Here is a 14052-nt window from a genome sequence, read left to right as displayed (position 1 = left end):
TGTTTGTTTTACAGTGAGGCGATCAGCAAGTCTTTGTGAACAAACAGAACAAAAGCTCCCAGGGCTTCTGACACCCAGGCTCTGGTACAGCATATGTGTTTACATGTCTTGTTCTAGGAACTATACAGAGGATTCTGCTGAAGATGAAGGTGAAGAAGGTGAGGAAGTTTCTGATGAACAAGATGCTGAGGAGGAAGAAGAGGAGGAGGAAGATTATGAAGTTGCTGGACTGAAATGTAAGCCTCTGACCATACAGGAAAGTAAAAGAAAATATTAAGGCTCTGCCTTCACTGTCCAAAGTACTGATCTGATTTCAGACCTGTGCTTTTCCCCACACAGAACAGGTTCTTACTTTGAATCAGTGGGAAATTTCACACGGGAATGCTGTGGTCTTGTGATACATATCTGGGTAGCTGGAATGAACTATCTTCATATCTTTCTCCTGTGACTGAGACAGCACTAGCAAAGATTGAAATAGCAAAGACTGAAACTGCTGTCAGCTTCTGCTCACTGACCAGTCACTACCCTGAGACTGCTGCTGAGACCACTAAGACTGCTGCCAGACAGTCAGCAGAGGCTGCAGCAGGGAAGAGTTAGGCAACAGCATTATTAATTACTGGTATTGATAGTCTCTGTGCCTTCAGAGTTTGGTAAACTGGGCACTGGTAATAGATCCTGCTGAAGTTTTAACCACGACCCCCTCCTCACTCTTTCTCTTCCCACCAGCTCATAGCCTCTTAAACGGAGGGTTTCTAGTGATTTGGTGAAGTGGCATTTGCAAATAGTAGAGCTAGGACTTCCTCTTTCCATTCCTGTGGGAAGGCGCAGTACTCAAGTTGTAACGTGACCTGGACTGCCAGCACCCTTTTTTTGCATACAGAAACCACTCAGAATACATAGCTGACTCATTCCTGGGCAGTTGAATGGAACAAACCAGCATTTTCTTGAGTCAAAATGGATGTTTTTTCACCCCAAGATACAGTATAACTGCTTATCACTTTCTGGTATTTATGTCCACTTTTTTAGGGGAATTTGACCATCATTTGAGGGTGGCTTAATGCACTGAAAAGATCGATCTTGAAATTGCACATAGGCAGCATTTACATTCTGTCGAAATGTCCTTGATTGACATTAAATTAGCTTTAGACTGTCTGCCAGCACAGATGGTGGAATTCAGAGACTGAGACCCAAAAGTTTTTCCCATGTTCTTTTCAGGGGTTTCCATCTAGGTTTGTCAGTCTCAATTCCCCTAGTTTTTTCTGGTTTCACTAGGATGTTCACTGATGTTCAGGATGTTCACTGATACCCTGGCTATATATGCTGCTTGTTGTTCTGCAGCATATCCACATCCACCCTTGGAGTGTGTTCAGCCCATTGCGTAGCCAATTTAGAAGCAAAGCCAAGGTTTCCAAACAATAGCAGAAGAGGACTATAGTCACTAAAAATAAAGCAGTAAATGCAACCCCTGGCTTTAAAGAGCATTAGTGTGGAAAGGTCATTGTGGAAAACTTTTGTTTTAGTAAAGAACTCCCATTAATCCTTGCGGCGTTTATCCTGAGGGATATAACCTAGAATGTAGGATTGCCAAACATTCAACACATGCCACCCACTTGACACACAAACAGGAGTGACAGCAGACAGACGTCCCACTGCCCTGACACACACTGCCCTGACATATGCTCTTTCTGCAGGGGGGCCTGGCAAGATGATTTATTGGACCAGGCTAGATTAGAAACCACAAATGAAAGTGCTACAACTTGCTGGATGTGGCTTGCTTAAGTGCTTGTGACCAGGTGGAAGGAGCTTGGCTGGGGAAGAAGACCAATGCATTCTCCCAATACAGAGGGATCATGGGAGAAACTTAAGAGAATTCATCAGCACACTTGCATTCCCATCAGTTTAAAACCCTGACAGGAGACTGACAAACAGGCAAAAGCATTTCTGCAGAACACAGTGCAGCAGCTCCAGTCCTGGCAAATAAAATTCCATTGTTTTCCACTTGCAGCACATGGAGCAGCTCCCTGCTGCAGTAACTCAACACTCCCTCTGCACACAGTTTGCTTTTCAGAAGGGCTTAACAACTGGCTTATCCCACTGTGTGGGCCACTTGTAAATGCTTAGAAAAGCACCCATCCACAAACTCATGAGGAGCAAGTAGACAGCAGGAAACTGGAGTACTTGTGCAGGTTGCAGCTTCTAGTGCTTGCAGAAAGGATGTTGCAGTTATGTTCAAGACTTAATTATGTCCCCACATTACTTTCCTCACCGTCCCTCAAGTCTTGATGTTTCTGCATTTCAGCACTGTATTCTGCAGGCTGAGAGGCTTTCTATTATAACACAGAGAGCTAGCAAGCTTTAACTGGCAGAGTAGCCAGAAGCCCCCAGATCTCTCAAAGCAGAGGATCTGCCAGCACTGTAGGCTGGCATGTGTGATCACTCTTGAACAGAAGGCTGTTACCAGACAGCAAGGGCCTTTTTCTGGACAGGAGGTGTTTACCCACATATCTCATGTGGAGAGACTATCAAGAGCACAGCTGACATAAACATGTGCTGAGTGAGGAGGGACTGACAAGAAGCTGGGTCATTCCGGTCATCTTTGGGTTCACTAGCTCTTCTATGCTGTGGGTGAGAGTCTGGTGTGCATGGCTGCGCAAAAGAGTGGTGGTCTCTGCTTCAGGTATTGGATCTAGGATGGCTGTATTTTGTATTTGGCTCTTGAAGCATGGGTCTGTTTGTGTGTGTGTGCACACTGTGTTCCCTGCCTCAGAGAAATAGTGTTGCTTGAGTCAGCTTCCCACAACCAGGTAAGAGGTGAAGCTAATACTACCTACTTTCTCTGATTTGATTTGTGCAGTTGAGAAATGTCCCTCCACTTCCCTTCCAAGTTAACCCATTCCTCTAAGCCTATGACTTACATGTTTCAGTGAGACCCAGAAAGCCAGCCAGGGGCAAGCAGAGCACAACCATGTACTCCTCGAGGCAGGGAAGGCACCAAAGGAAGAAGCAGTCTCTGCACTCTGCCAGGGGACCCCGGCAGCGGGCCGCACCTGTCAACGGAGCAGACATTGATGAGCTGGTAAGAGCCAAATTGCTCCCAGGAGGCTGCTCACATCAGGAGTTATAAATGAAACAGGTGTCACACTTCCTCCCTCCCCTTCTCAGAGAAATACCCTGAATTGTATTGAGGGACCCATGCTGGGCTGAGGTCGGGTTAACAAAGGAGCCATATCCTTAAGGGCCCAGCAGAAACAGAGCGCAGATATGCTAGGCATCTTTCCCCAGCCGCTTTCACACATTGTCCTGCTTGATTAACAGGCAGCCTGCAGCTTGTTAAAGGGTTTTAAATAGTATCCATATGTCTCTGCAGAGAGGTGGAGGGCTGAGGGGGGTCCTGGACAGCCAGAGAATGTCAGCAATGCAGGACCACTGCTCCCCAGCCTTGGCCGTTTTCTGACAGTTGCTGTCCGTAGGCTCACTCCTCAACCTCCAGGACATAATTCAGCTGGTTTAGGTTTCACTTGACATTTAAAGAATAAAACCTTATGCTCATGAACAGAGCAATCTTGTGCGTGCGTGCTAGGCGGGGTGGAGCTGCAGCATTCTGTGCTGTTTGTCCTGGAGAGGACACACCGCAGGGGATACATGAGGATACCCTAGCCCTATGGGCGACATCACAAGCTTCTGCTAGATCTGCCATGTGTCTGCTGGCCAGCACTAACAGCGCTGCTGGTGTATCCTGTCACTTTTCTTGGTTGCCCTTGATCAGTGTTTGCTTCTTGCATAGGGTGTGTGGGCTGGTTGTGGTTCTGCAGTGTCCTTTCAGTTGGTCTGTTACAGATTGGAGGCCAACCAAATGAGCAAGTCCAGCATGGGCTGCCGCAGCCAGCTTAGAGGGATATTCACGTGGGAACAGTTTTCCTGGAGCAGCTGGCTCAGGAACTTTGACAAAACACTGACGTGGGAAAGAGGGTTTTGCTAGAGCTCTTCCACTTATTCTTTGCTCCGGGGGAAAAAAAAGAGCTGGCTCAGTAGTGCCCTGTGTTGTGGAGCCTTCATATCATCTGATGCATCATAAGTAGTGATGCCTCTCAAGCTGTGTGGTCAGAGCTGGGATGGATGCCCCTCTAGTGGGGGCTGACCTTAGGCAGATCCCTAGGCAAGTGGCTGACCTTGTGTTCTGCTTCTGTACTTCTCCAGGGCAGCAACACTCAAGGCATCAGCAGCTGTTTGGTATTTAAAAAGACATGATAGTTTCTGCAGTGGGCCTGTTGATATGGCAGCACAAGTGCTTTCTCCCTCTACCGCTTGCATGCTGTCCACCAGGGGCTCCGTGAAGGGAGAGGGAATTTACATACTCCATTTGCTGTCATTTATTCTTTGACTGCTTGTTTTGACCATGTTGCCTTTGAACCTGTCTTGAAACAGCTTGCTGCCCCCAGAGAAAAAGACAGGCTGCGTGTAAACTGTTCCCATCAGAGCTTCTGAATAGGGTTCCGATTCTGTAACTCAAGCTGCCACAGCATGCCTTGGCTGTTACCATCAAAGGTCCCGCAGCAGTTTGCCTCTTCATTACTGGGAGGGAGGGCTGCGTTTGAAAGACTTAAACTTTGTTTTTGCAGCAGTACTACTTCTCCTTATCCCTTGAGATACCAGCTTGTAAGTGAGAGGGTTGAAAAATAAAACTCTGCTAGGAACCAGCTTCTTTGGCCTAGAAACTGTTTTTTGAACACTAAACCCTATAGTGGTTCCCCTCCTTTTAACAGCATCTCTCCTTTGTGTGGTCAGGTCCTTCAAACAAAGAAGACAGCACGTCGCCAAAGCCTCGAATTGCAGAAATGTGAGGAAATTCTCAGCAAATTGATCAAATATCGCTTTAGCTGGCCTTTCAGGTGAGGGCACATCAACCTTCTTCTCTGTGTGCTGGGCTGTCCTCAGACTGTGTGTGGAGGTGGGCTGGCCACGCCATGGGCCGACTGGATCCACTTGCTGGCTTAGTGACCTGGGCTTCAAAAGCAAGTCATAGAAGGGAAGGAAGGAAGCAAATCTGCTCCAGAAGAAACCACCATGCTCTCATGAGCTTAGGAAGTGGGACTCTCTTGAGGTAGCGTAAAAGCAAGGGTGGTGGGCTATTGGGTGGAGAGAAGAGGATGAGATCAGTGCTTTCTGCAGCCCTCAGAGTGTACAGAATGCTCTACAGGCTGCGTGACTGAGTGAAAGTAGCCCTGACCCGCCTGTGTGAATCCCTGTGCTCATACCAGCCGGCCTTCCTGCCATTGGTGCTGCTGGACGCCTCTGGGCTTAACCTGTGTTATGCGTTGTCAGGATACTTGATTGTACTACAGCGCTGCTGGGGATGTGCAGGCTAGGACCTGCTGCCCTTACAAAGAAGCAGGAGGGTGATTCACATTTCTTTACAGCTCTGAACTCTGTAGCTGGTAGGGCCTGACTGTCATTTTCCTCCTATCTTTGTGACCCTTCCTTCGGCAGGGAGCCAGTGACCACGGAGGAAGCCGAAGATTACTTTGAGGTCATCAGCAACCCTATGGACTTCCAGACTATGCAGAGCAAGTGCTCTTGTGGCAATTACCGCTCAGTGCAAGAGTTCCTTTCTGACATCAAACAGGTGTTCTCCAATGCTGAGTGCTACAATCAGAACGGGAGTCACGTACTGTCCTGCCTGGAGAAGACAGAACAGTGTTTGATCGACATGGTGCACAAACATCTGCCTGGCCACACATATGCACGCAGGAAACGCAAGAAGCTGTCTGCCAGGTGCCAGGGACTGGAGGAACAGGAAGGGGACAGCGAGCCAGAGTCCCTTGAACATTCCCAGGGGCGGAAGAGGAAGAAATGAGGCATGGGGAGGTTAGGGGGAGAGTCAGAGCTGGAGCAGGTCTTCTGGTGCTGCTGGGCAGCAGGATGGGCTGTCTGTAGGGAGCTAGGATGCAGCAGGCACTTCCCTGTTAATCCAGCCTTTCCTTTGGCCCATCCTAGTTCTAATTTTTCTGCAATTTCCTGAAGTATTTGGACATCATTGAGTGAGCGGAGATGACTTGCTGCTTCCTGCAAAATAGACAGAGCTCTTACGAGGCTGTCGTGCTACGAGGGGAAGGTGGGAGGGCAAGGGGAAGGCCTGGCTAAAGCCTGTCTGGGCAGGGAGCATGAAGCCTACTCCAGTTTGGGCACTGGCTTCCTCGGAAGGAGCTGCTTCCTCCCCTCTCTGTGAGCAGCCAGCGCTGGAGCACGGTGGGACCTCTGCTGTCTGCTGCCTGTGATGTGAAACCAGCCTTGAGCTGGCGTGGGGAGGGATCATATTGCTTCACAGACGGACTGCGACCAGGCCAATCGGCTGCTAGTTCATGTATGTATATATTTATATGGTGTTAGTTTTGAGCCCCCAATGAAGGGCTGCACAGGGTGAGCAAGCACTTACATTTATGGAGGTAGAGCTTTCACCAGCATCATAATACAATTGGCTTCAAGGTGCTCTTGCTTTTTCCCCTCTCTTCTGGGGGAGCGATCTCTGGAGGTTGTGCTCTGAAGAAAGAGTTCTTCTGAGTACAGCACTTCACTGGTACATGGCAAGAGCAGACAGTTGGTTTTCCTGCTCGCCTTTAATAGCACGTGATCGTGTAGCCCATTGAGTGGATGAACCAAGTGCCAGAGGCATATTGGAGGCATGGTTTTCTGCACGCCTTGTATAGAAGTCCAGGGCAAAGGGAGCAGCAGAAACATGCTCAGTGTAACTTTTTAAATTAATTTTCTAGTTATTAAAAGTGGCTTGTTTCTAGCAGTGATCCTGTATAAAGAACACCTGTAAGATACCATTGTCTTGCTTTGGCACATGTACAGTTTATATGAAATCGTGTTTGCTTTATATTCCCCCCCCCCAAACGCTCATTTTCTTCCCAGTAGCTGGAGTTACACAGGGAGACTTGCTGGTGAGGGTCTCACAGTCCCTCTCTAGCCATGCTTTTATCTCCTTTTATAGTAATACCTTTCCTAACTCACGTCCCTCGCCCTCCTTCAGCATAGCAAGGACTATCTCACCCCAGCCAGCCAGCAGGGAAGCCTGACCTTGCTGGGAAGAGTACGAAGCTGCTCTGTCGTGGCCCCAGCAGTGGGTTCTGCCGCTCAAGATACTGACTTTTCTCAACGAAAAGAATGGTTTTTTTAATCACTTCTCCCTCTCTATCATGACAAAATGTTCAGATTGTATGATCAAAACTTATTACATGGATCCTTAATTTGGAAGAAAAAGGATACCAAGACTGTCCAATACTGATTTTATTTTTTAAACAGGAAATACAAAAATAGTTGTTGCAGCTCCTGTGATTTAAGAATAATAAAAAAAAATCATCAATTAAATTGCAGCCCAGTTTTGTGGACTTTTTAATTGTTTAATGATTCCAGGCATTTGTTTCAGTTCTGGACTGTCGGTGGCTGCATAGACCATGGCAGGTTTCCAGCCACTTCCCTCTTCTCTCCCCAGCCCCAACTCCCTGCCCCACAGAATAGCACTGACGTTTGTATTTCGCACGTCCCCTTCAGAGGCTTTGTTCTGTCCCGTTAATATAGAACATTTTCTGCAGGTCCTATATGGTGAAACCTTTGGAACTGTACATTTTTTAAAAAATAAATGTCATTTGTGGGGGGAGGGGGTTTCCGCTAAGGGCTGTACTTGTAATAAATTGGAAACTTAAAAATAAACATTATGTACTTGTGTTTGTAAAATTAGCTTACAGCAAATCCTTTGCCACGCTCTCTCTTTGTGCAGGACTGTCTGGCATAGTTGGCGCTTGCTGGGCTCTCCCTTCCTCGGAGCCCATGTCAGTGATGTCACTGATTTTTTTTTTTTTTTTTTTTTTTTTTTTTGAGGAGAAAATGGGGCCACAAAATAAGGGATCAAAGGAACAGTAAGTCTGGGTTCAGTCATCTTACAGCTCTGTGAAGAACCCTCTTCTAAGCCAAACTCTGCTCAGAGCTGGTTCTGCCAGCCTCTGGGGCACTGCTTGTGGTGCCAGGTAGCACAGTCTCCTTGCCCAGCATGCTTGGGCAGCTGGGTTACACTGCTCTGATCAGCTCTGCAGCAGGGCTGCTTTCACGTGACACCTCTCCTAAGCCTTGATGGGTAGAAGGTGGCTGCTGACATGGCCAGGGTGTGCTGTGTGCTCCAAGCTGGCCCTGTGGATTGTCTTTCACCCAGAGGCAAAGGGGCTGTGTTCTTCCTGCCCCCGGCAGTGGAAGTTGACCAGCATGAGGGAGCAACCCTTGAACTGGCCACCCTTCTTGACCCCTTGCCTGCCTTCAACTGCAGGCATGACACTAGTCCTCCTCCTGCCACATGTAGCACTTCGTGACTGCAGGATGGTGCTGTGGCTTGTTCTCCTGAAGGGAATATGAAGGAGTGATGGGGGCAATTGAAACAGCTTTGCTCTTTCACCTCAATGTCGCTTGGCTGGATGACCATCAAAACTTCCTCCCTAGTTTTGTCAATGTGTATTTTGCAATCGCAGACTTGTTTGCTTTAGTTCAACAGCAGTGAGGACTGGTTGCCCTGTGTCTCCAAAGAGTGCAAGTCCCAGATTGTGCTGGTCTCTAACAGCGTAGTAGGGGCACTAACATACCAAGCTCCAAAGCCAGGCCAGCAGCACCAATCTGGGAGGGACAGACTGAGAGTGATGTGCAACCGGTCACTGACGGAACTAGCATATTGGCCAAAGTTTAATGTCTGCATTTTTAATGTTGCCTGGAGTGTGATACTTACCCAAGTGTCTTTACAGTCCTCACGCAGAAGCTGAGGTAGACAGTGCTCCTGGAGATGATCCAAGGCGCATGTGTTCCTGTGGGTCTGGCAATTCCTACCACCCTCTGACTGCATTTGCATCCAACAATGAAAATCTCTGTGTAACAGGGTAAAGCTGAACTGCCTGCAAGGTGGGAGGATGGTCCCAGGGTGTTTGCTGGGCTTGGTCTCCCAGGATGCCTGGTATACACAGTGCCAGCCCTGTGATGGCATGAAACACCAAACTCCTCCTCCCAGAGTAGCCTCATCCCCTTACCACAACTGAATTTTTGCTTGCTGGGCATGCAGTAGGACCTGGGTGAATCAGAGTGTGACTCAAGCTGGGATGTTTCCAGCCTTCAGTGTGGAGACCTCACACCAGCATCTGCTCCGAGTCCTTTTCTGAGACTTGCTTTTTATAGCAACCCCTGCATGGCATTGGTGTCCTGTGTAGGGTCTATAAATAACCATCCCCACTTCTCGCAGGCAAGTGCATACGGCTGGCTGACAGCAATGGCCTTGCTGTTTGCAAGCCCACACTGTTGGCACTGTGGGCCAGTGGGTGATAGCAGACTCCAGCTGTGTTTGCCACTTTTTGGTGGGGCTGACATGTGACAAACCCATGCTGGGAGCACCTGTGTTTTCCAGCCCTCCAGCATGACCCGAGAAGCCAAGCACGAAAGCTGCCCTAGACCAGCCCCAAGGAACCGCAGCATACCACTGGCTCCTTTGGCTTCCTCGTGGCTTAATGATTAACCTTAATCAATTAATGTTCTTGGTTGCTGGGATTTTTAGCACATTCCCAGAGCAGAATTGAGTGCCTTCTGCTGCTGAAAACCTGGAGGGCTCTTCCTGCCTTTCCAGCAAGGGGGAGAAACTTCTCTAGTGCGGTGCATGAGGGAATGGCTGCAAGTGCTAGGCTTGACTTCTGCGTGGAGCCAGCTGGACCAAGGGGCATCCCAGATCAGCTCTTACTGTGGCAGCAGCCCAGAGTCAGCCTCTGTGGTCTTCTTCCTGGCCTCCTTGTCACCAATTTTTATTGTGCTGGCGTCTGCAGAGGCCATGACCACCCAGGAAGGCCACCTTAGCAGCAACGTGGTTGTGGGGTGTTCTGCTCAACTGGCCTGTTTTCGCTTTAAAAACATGTTTCTGGGTGACTGGGCCCAAATTCTGCCTGGGCAGGGTGCTTCTCCTGGCTGTAGGGAGAGCTGCTTGAACCCTGGGAAGTAGCAGTGGCTGCGTACACCAGGCATGGGCTGTCTGCGCTGCAGTGGCTGGTCCAGTGGGATCAGTTGCTGGATTTTTGGCTGTGTGTTTGAACATTGCGCCAAGCAGGATGGCGGGGAGCTGGTGTGCCGGGTCTGAGACGAGTTTGGAGGCTTGGGTGTAGCAGAAAAAAGGGCTAGCACACCCCAACACATGCTGGGCTTCAGGGCTACAGCTGTGGCAGAACCTGCTGGCACATCGAGAGTTGCAGAACCGCTGGAGTGGTCCATGAGGTGCTGAAAGCTGCTGTGATGCCAGGACAGGAGGTGCCCTTGGCAAAGGGGCACCCCTGGCCTGGGGCCGGCTCTGTGCCCCGAGTCCCACTGCGGCCCAGCGCTGCAGAGGCGTGAGAGCCGGCTTCCTCCGGCAGGGCCATGGGGGCTGATAGTGCGAGGTGGTAGGATGCCAGTGGGCCCCAGCACTGCCTGATAGCTGGGGCCTGGTGCCACCTGCTTATCAGGCTGACTGCTTGAGAGGCAGCAAGTTACTTGGCACATGCAAAGTTTTGGGGGGGGAGGGGGGGATTCTCAAGGGCAAGGTGTCCCCTCTGGGCTCCACCAGCTGCCCAGAGAGCCAGGATAACGGGCTGCTGCCAGCGCTGCCTGGGCTCCCCCAGCACCACCTTCGTTCTGGGCGGTGGAGGGAGGCCAAAGGTGCATCGAGTTGCATCCGGGCTTAGCACCGCACGGTTGCCCAGCACCAGCAGCCCCCCTGGGCAGAGGGGCCTGGCAGGGGCTGGAGGGGGGAGGGGGCACAAGGTGGCCAGTTCACAGGGCCAACATGTAGGACACAACAACCTGTCCCCATGCGCTGGACTTTGGAGCCTGTCCCCAGAGCCAATATTGACTCTCGTGGCCCAGGTCACGTCCCATCTTCCCAAATAAACCTACCCTGGGGGCAGGCTAGGAGGAGCCACAAAGGGCACTCTCTAACTGCCAGGCCTGGCACGGAGGCACCCACACCAACACAGGCGTGTTCCCACAGCCACCCAGCCCGGCCGGTCCCCCGGCACTGCCCTCGAGCAGAGCCAGGCCCGGGCAGTGCCCAGGCATTGCTGGAGATTAGGGGGGGGGGGAGAGGGGGAACCTTGGGCAAGCAGGCGCTGCTTGAGCAGGAGGGCGGCACTGGCTGCAAGAGCCTCCCGTGGAGCGGGCCCCTGCGCTGACACCCACCACTCTTGGCCACAGGGTGCTGGGTGCCTGCCTGCAGGCCCCAGGTAGGGCCCTCCCCAGCCCCCGGTGGCCAGAGGGTGCCAATACGCTGCCCCGCACCCCGCCGGGCCAGGGTGAGCGCCCAGCACCACTTGTCCCCTCTGCAGGGGACACCGTGAGCACATCGGGTTTTGGCAAAGGCCGAGGGGTCGCATCCAGTGCTCGGGGACCAGCCTAACGCTGCCATGGGCATCACCGGCCCGGCGAACATAGTCACGGCTATGCTGGCCTCGCTGTGCCCGCCGGCTGGCCGGGTACGCAAGCGCCTCCGGGGCTCCCACGCCAACGGGCGCCCAAGCAGGTGCCCCCCCCGCAGCCGGGCAGGCGTCAGGAGAGCAGCACTGCGCGGAGCGCCGCTCCCGCTCCGCTTGGGAGCGCGGCCTCCCGAGGGAGGCGGATGTTTTCTCAGATCAGTCACTCAACTTTCCCCCCCCCACACCCGCCCGCGCCCCAGCACCCCCCGAGGGCGGCGGTGGCGGATTAAAGGCACTTTGCGACATCAATCACAGCCGGCCGAGCAGAGCAGAGCGCAGAGCTGGTGCACAAAGCCCCGCTCAGCTCTGCTTAACTCTTCCCCTGCTGCGCCCTGGCTCCCTCGGCCCTCCCCGCCTGCCGCGTCCCCAGCAGACCCTGCACTGGCGCCGGGTCGGGCTGCCGAGGGCCGGGGAGCCTGGCCGGGCTGGGGGTGGCAGCCAGTGACCCTCCCTCCCCCCCCCCCCCTCCCACCACCACCACCACCACGCTGCGGGCCCCGCAGCACCCGGCCGTCCCGGGACACCAGCAGCAGCCACGGCCCAGCGGTGCCCACAGCTCCATCAGCCGAGCTGAGGAAGCTCCAGCAGCTCCCTCGCCATCTCTTCCAGCCCTGTGGTCGCTAGCTGCAAGGCTACTGGATGGTGGCAAGCAGGGATGGCTGGATCAGGATGCCCCAGAGCCCATGCCTGGGGCTGGGGGCACTCAGAGGCTGGGGGGCTCGAGGGCACAGGGGACCAGACCTTTCGCACCGATCATTCTGTGCCGGCAGCCAGCTGCCTTCTGCTCCAGGAGGACCTCACCAGCGGCTGACGCTAACAGCACGTCCCTCTGGCGTAGAGCGATGGCGGCTGCTAGCTCAGGTGGTGCGACGAGGGTCTCTCAGTGGCTTGTTACTCCTCTGCCTCTTCCCAGGAGCGATGGACAGGAGGCCCCAGCTGCCTGGAGGACCATCACCACCCCAGCCCATACGCTGGCTAATTCCCAGGCAATTAGATGGTGGATGCATCTGGATGTTTGTCTGCCACACCTGCTCCAGTGCCGTAGGCCACCGAGTCCGGGCCAGGGCCTCAGCCCCAGAGAGAGCCGCAAAGCCGGGCCCCGGAGACCACCGATAGCCCTCAGACCCACGTGGGCCTTGCCCTTGCCTGCGGGGGCCCAGCTCGCCCAGCCACAGCCCCTGGCCCACCCCGGGGCCCGCTCAAACAGCGAAGCGGACCTGAACCAACGCTATATCCTCGGCAGAGACAAGCTTTCTCCTTCCCTATTTCTCGGCTAAGATTTGGGGCAGCGGTTGGTGTCACCGAGGTCCGTGCGGAGCAGCCGGGCAAGGGCCGTGGAAGAGCCCCTGGATGGGCAGCAGCACCGGGAGGGCGTGGGCAGCCCCAGGGGCTGCACACAGCCCGCATGCCCGACCTGCAGCAAGGACGGCCCCGGCTCCCTCTCCGCCAGCCCCCCGGGAAGCACCAGCTGAGGCTTGAGTTTCCCTCCGGACAATGGGGAAGGCGAGATGGGATTGTAACCGGAGCAGGGGATAAATAAAGCTGCCCAGAAGTTTCCATTACCCGCACCTCAGGCCTCTGTTTGAGACATCAAAGCCGAGAGCTGAGCCCTTGCTCTCCGTCAAGGTCCAGCACCGCTCAGCCCGTCACCCCGGCTCCCGGCCTGCGGCAGGCTCCCAGGACACCGCCCCCCCGCCTTCCCGGTCCCGCTCGCTCCCCGTTCAGTGTCCAAGTGCCAAGCCCCGTGGTCTGGCAGGGGGCACCGAGGCCCCAGCAACACAAGGTACCAACACAAATCACCTACAGAGAGCGGAGTGGAAAAGATTATTCATTAGCTTGACAGTCGGCAGGAATAACCTGCCTCCTGCGGCCGGGGGAGGCGGGGTGCTGAGCTAGGTGCCAAAACTAGCAGTAGGGAAGCCACGGAGCTGACGGGGCCAAGCCAATGGGGAGGGAGCCCTGTGGAGCTGGGGGCTGAGGCCGGCTCCTGGGTACTGAGCGCCCTGCGGATGAGTTGGGAGGCCCCGGCAGCCCATGCGGGCCCACAGCCGTGGGAACCCTCCCGAGAGCACGTGCCGCTGGCAGCAGTGCCCGCTGCAAGAAAAGGCCCCGAGCCCGCCGGCAGCTGGGTGCGAAGGGAAACCCGCTCCAGGCATGCAAGGCGTGGAGCAAAGGGAGTCCCCAGGCGTGGAGCAAAGGGAATCCCCCAGGTTCCTCCTCTGCCTAGGGTGCAGAGCACGGACCGGAGGTCCTGGAGAAGCAGGACAGCACAGCACAGCCAGTCCCAACACCCAGCAGAAGGGACACACTCCCCTGTTCCCCTCCACATCCTGCACTGGCACAAAAGCACCCCGAACCAGCAAGAGCCGGACTGCTGCGTGCTCCTTACTGCCGCCCTTCCTAGACACTGTGGCCGGCACAGTCCCCAGCCTGTCTGCCTCATTTGCCTCGGGGCAGCACCCTTTGAGTCAGGAGGGGGGCACCTGCACGACTGCTCTCAACCCCCTCAAATTCCTCCAAGCAGCACGAGGCTCAG

The 14052-nt window shown here is 53.8% G+C and overlaps 1 protein-coding gene across 4 annotated transcripts in view; it reads left to right on the top strand.

Moving 5' to 3' along the window:
• Positions 1-7710, top strand: part of BAZ1B (bromodomain adjacent to zinc finger domain 1B) — a 56975-nt gene extending 49265 nt beyond the window's left edge. For 2 of the 4 annotated variants that reach the window (XM_062592366.1, XM_062592368.1), the window contains 4 exons: positions 118-236; positions 2904-3076; positions 4786-4889; positions 5488-7710. In XM_062592366.1, coding sequence (XP_062448350.1) covers positions 118-236; positions 2904-3076; positions 4786-4889; positions 5488-5854 — 763 coding nt within the window. In that variant the 3' untranslated portion in view covers positions 5855-7710. Of the gene's footprint in view, positions 1-117; positions 237-2903; positions 3077-4785; positions 5102-5487 lie in introns of all 4 variants that reach the window. The other 2 variants (XR_009960403.1, XM_062592367.1) reach the window with 2 other exon arrangements.
• Positions 7711-14052: the final 6342 nt, after the last annotated feature.

This window comes from Rhea pennata, chromosome 20 (genome assembly GCF_028389875.1).
Source record: "Rhea pennata isolate bPtePen1 chromosome 20, bPtePen1.pri, whole genome shotgun sequence".
NCBI lineage: Eukaryota > Metazoa > Chordata > Aves > Rheiformes > Rheidae > Rhea > Rhea pennata.
The sequence above is the reverse complement of the archived record's forward strand: the minus strand, read 5'-3'. Positions and strand labels throughout refer to the sequence as shown.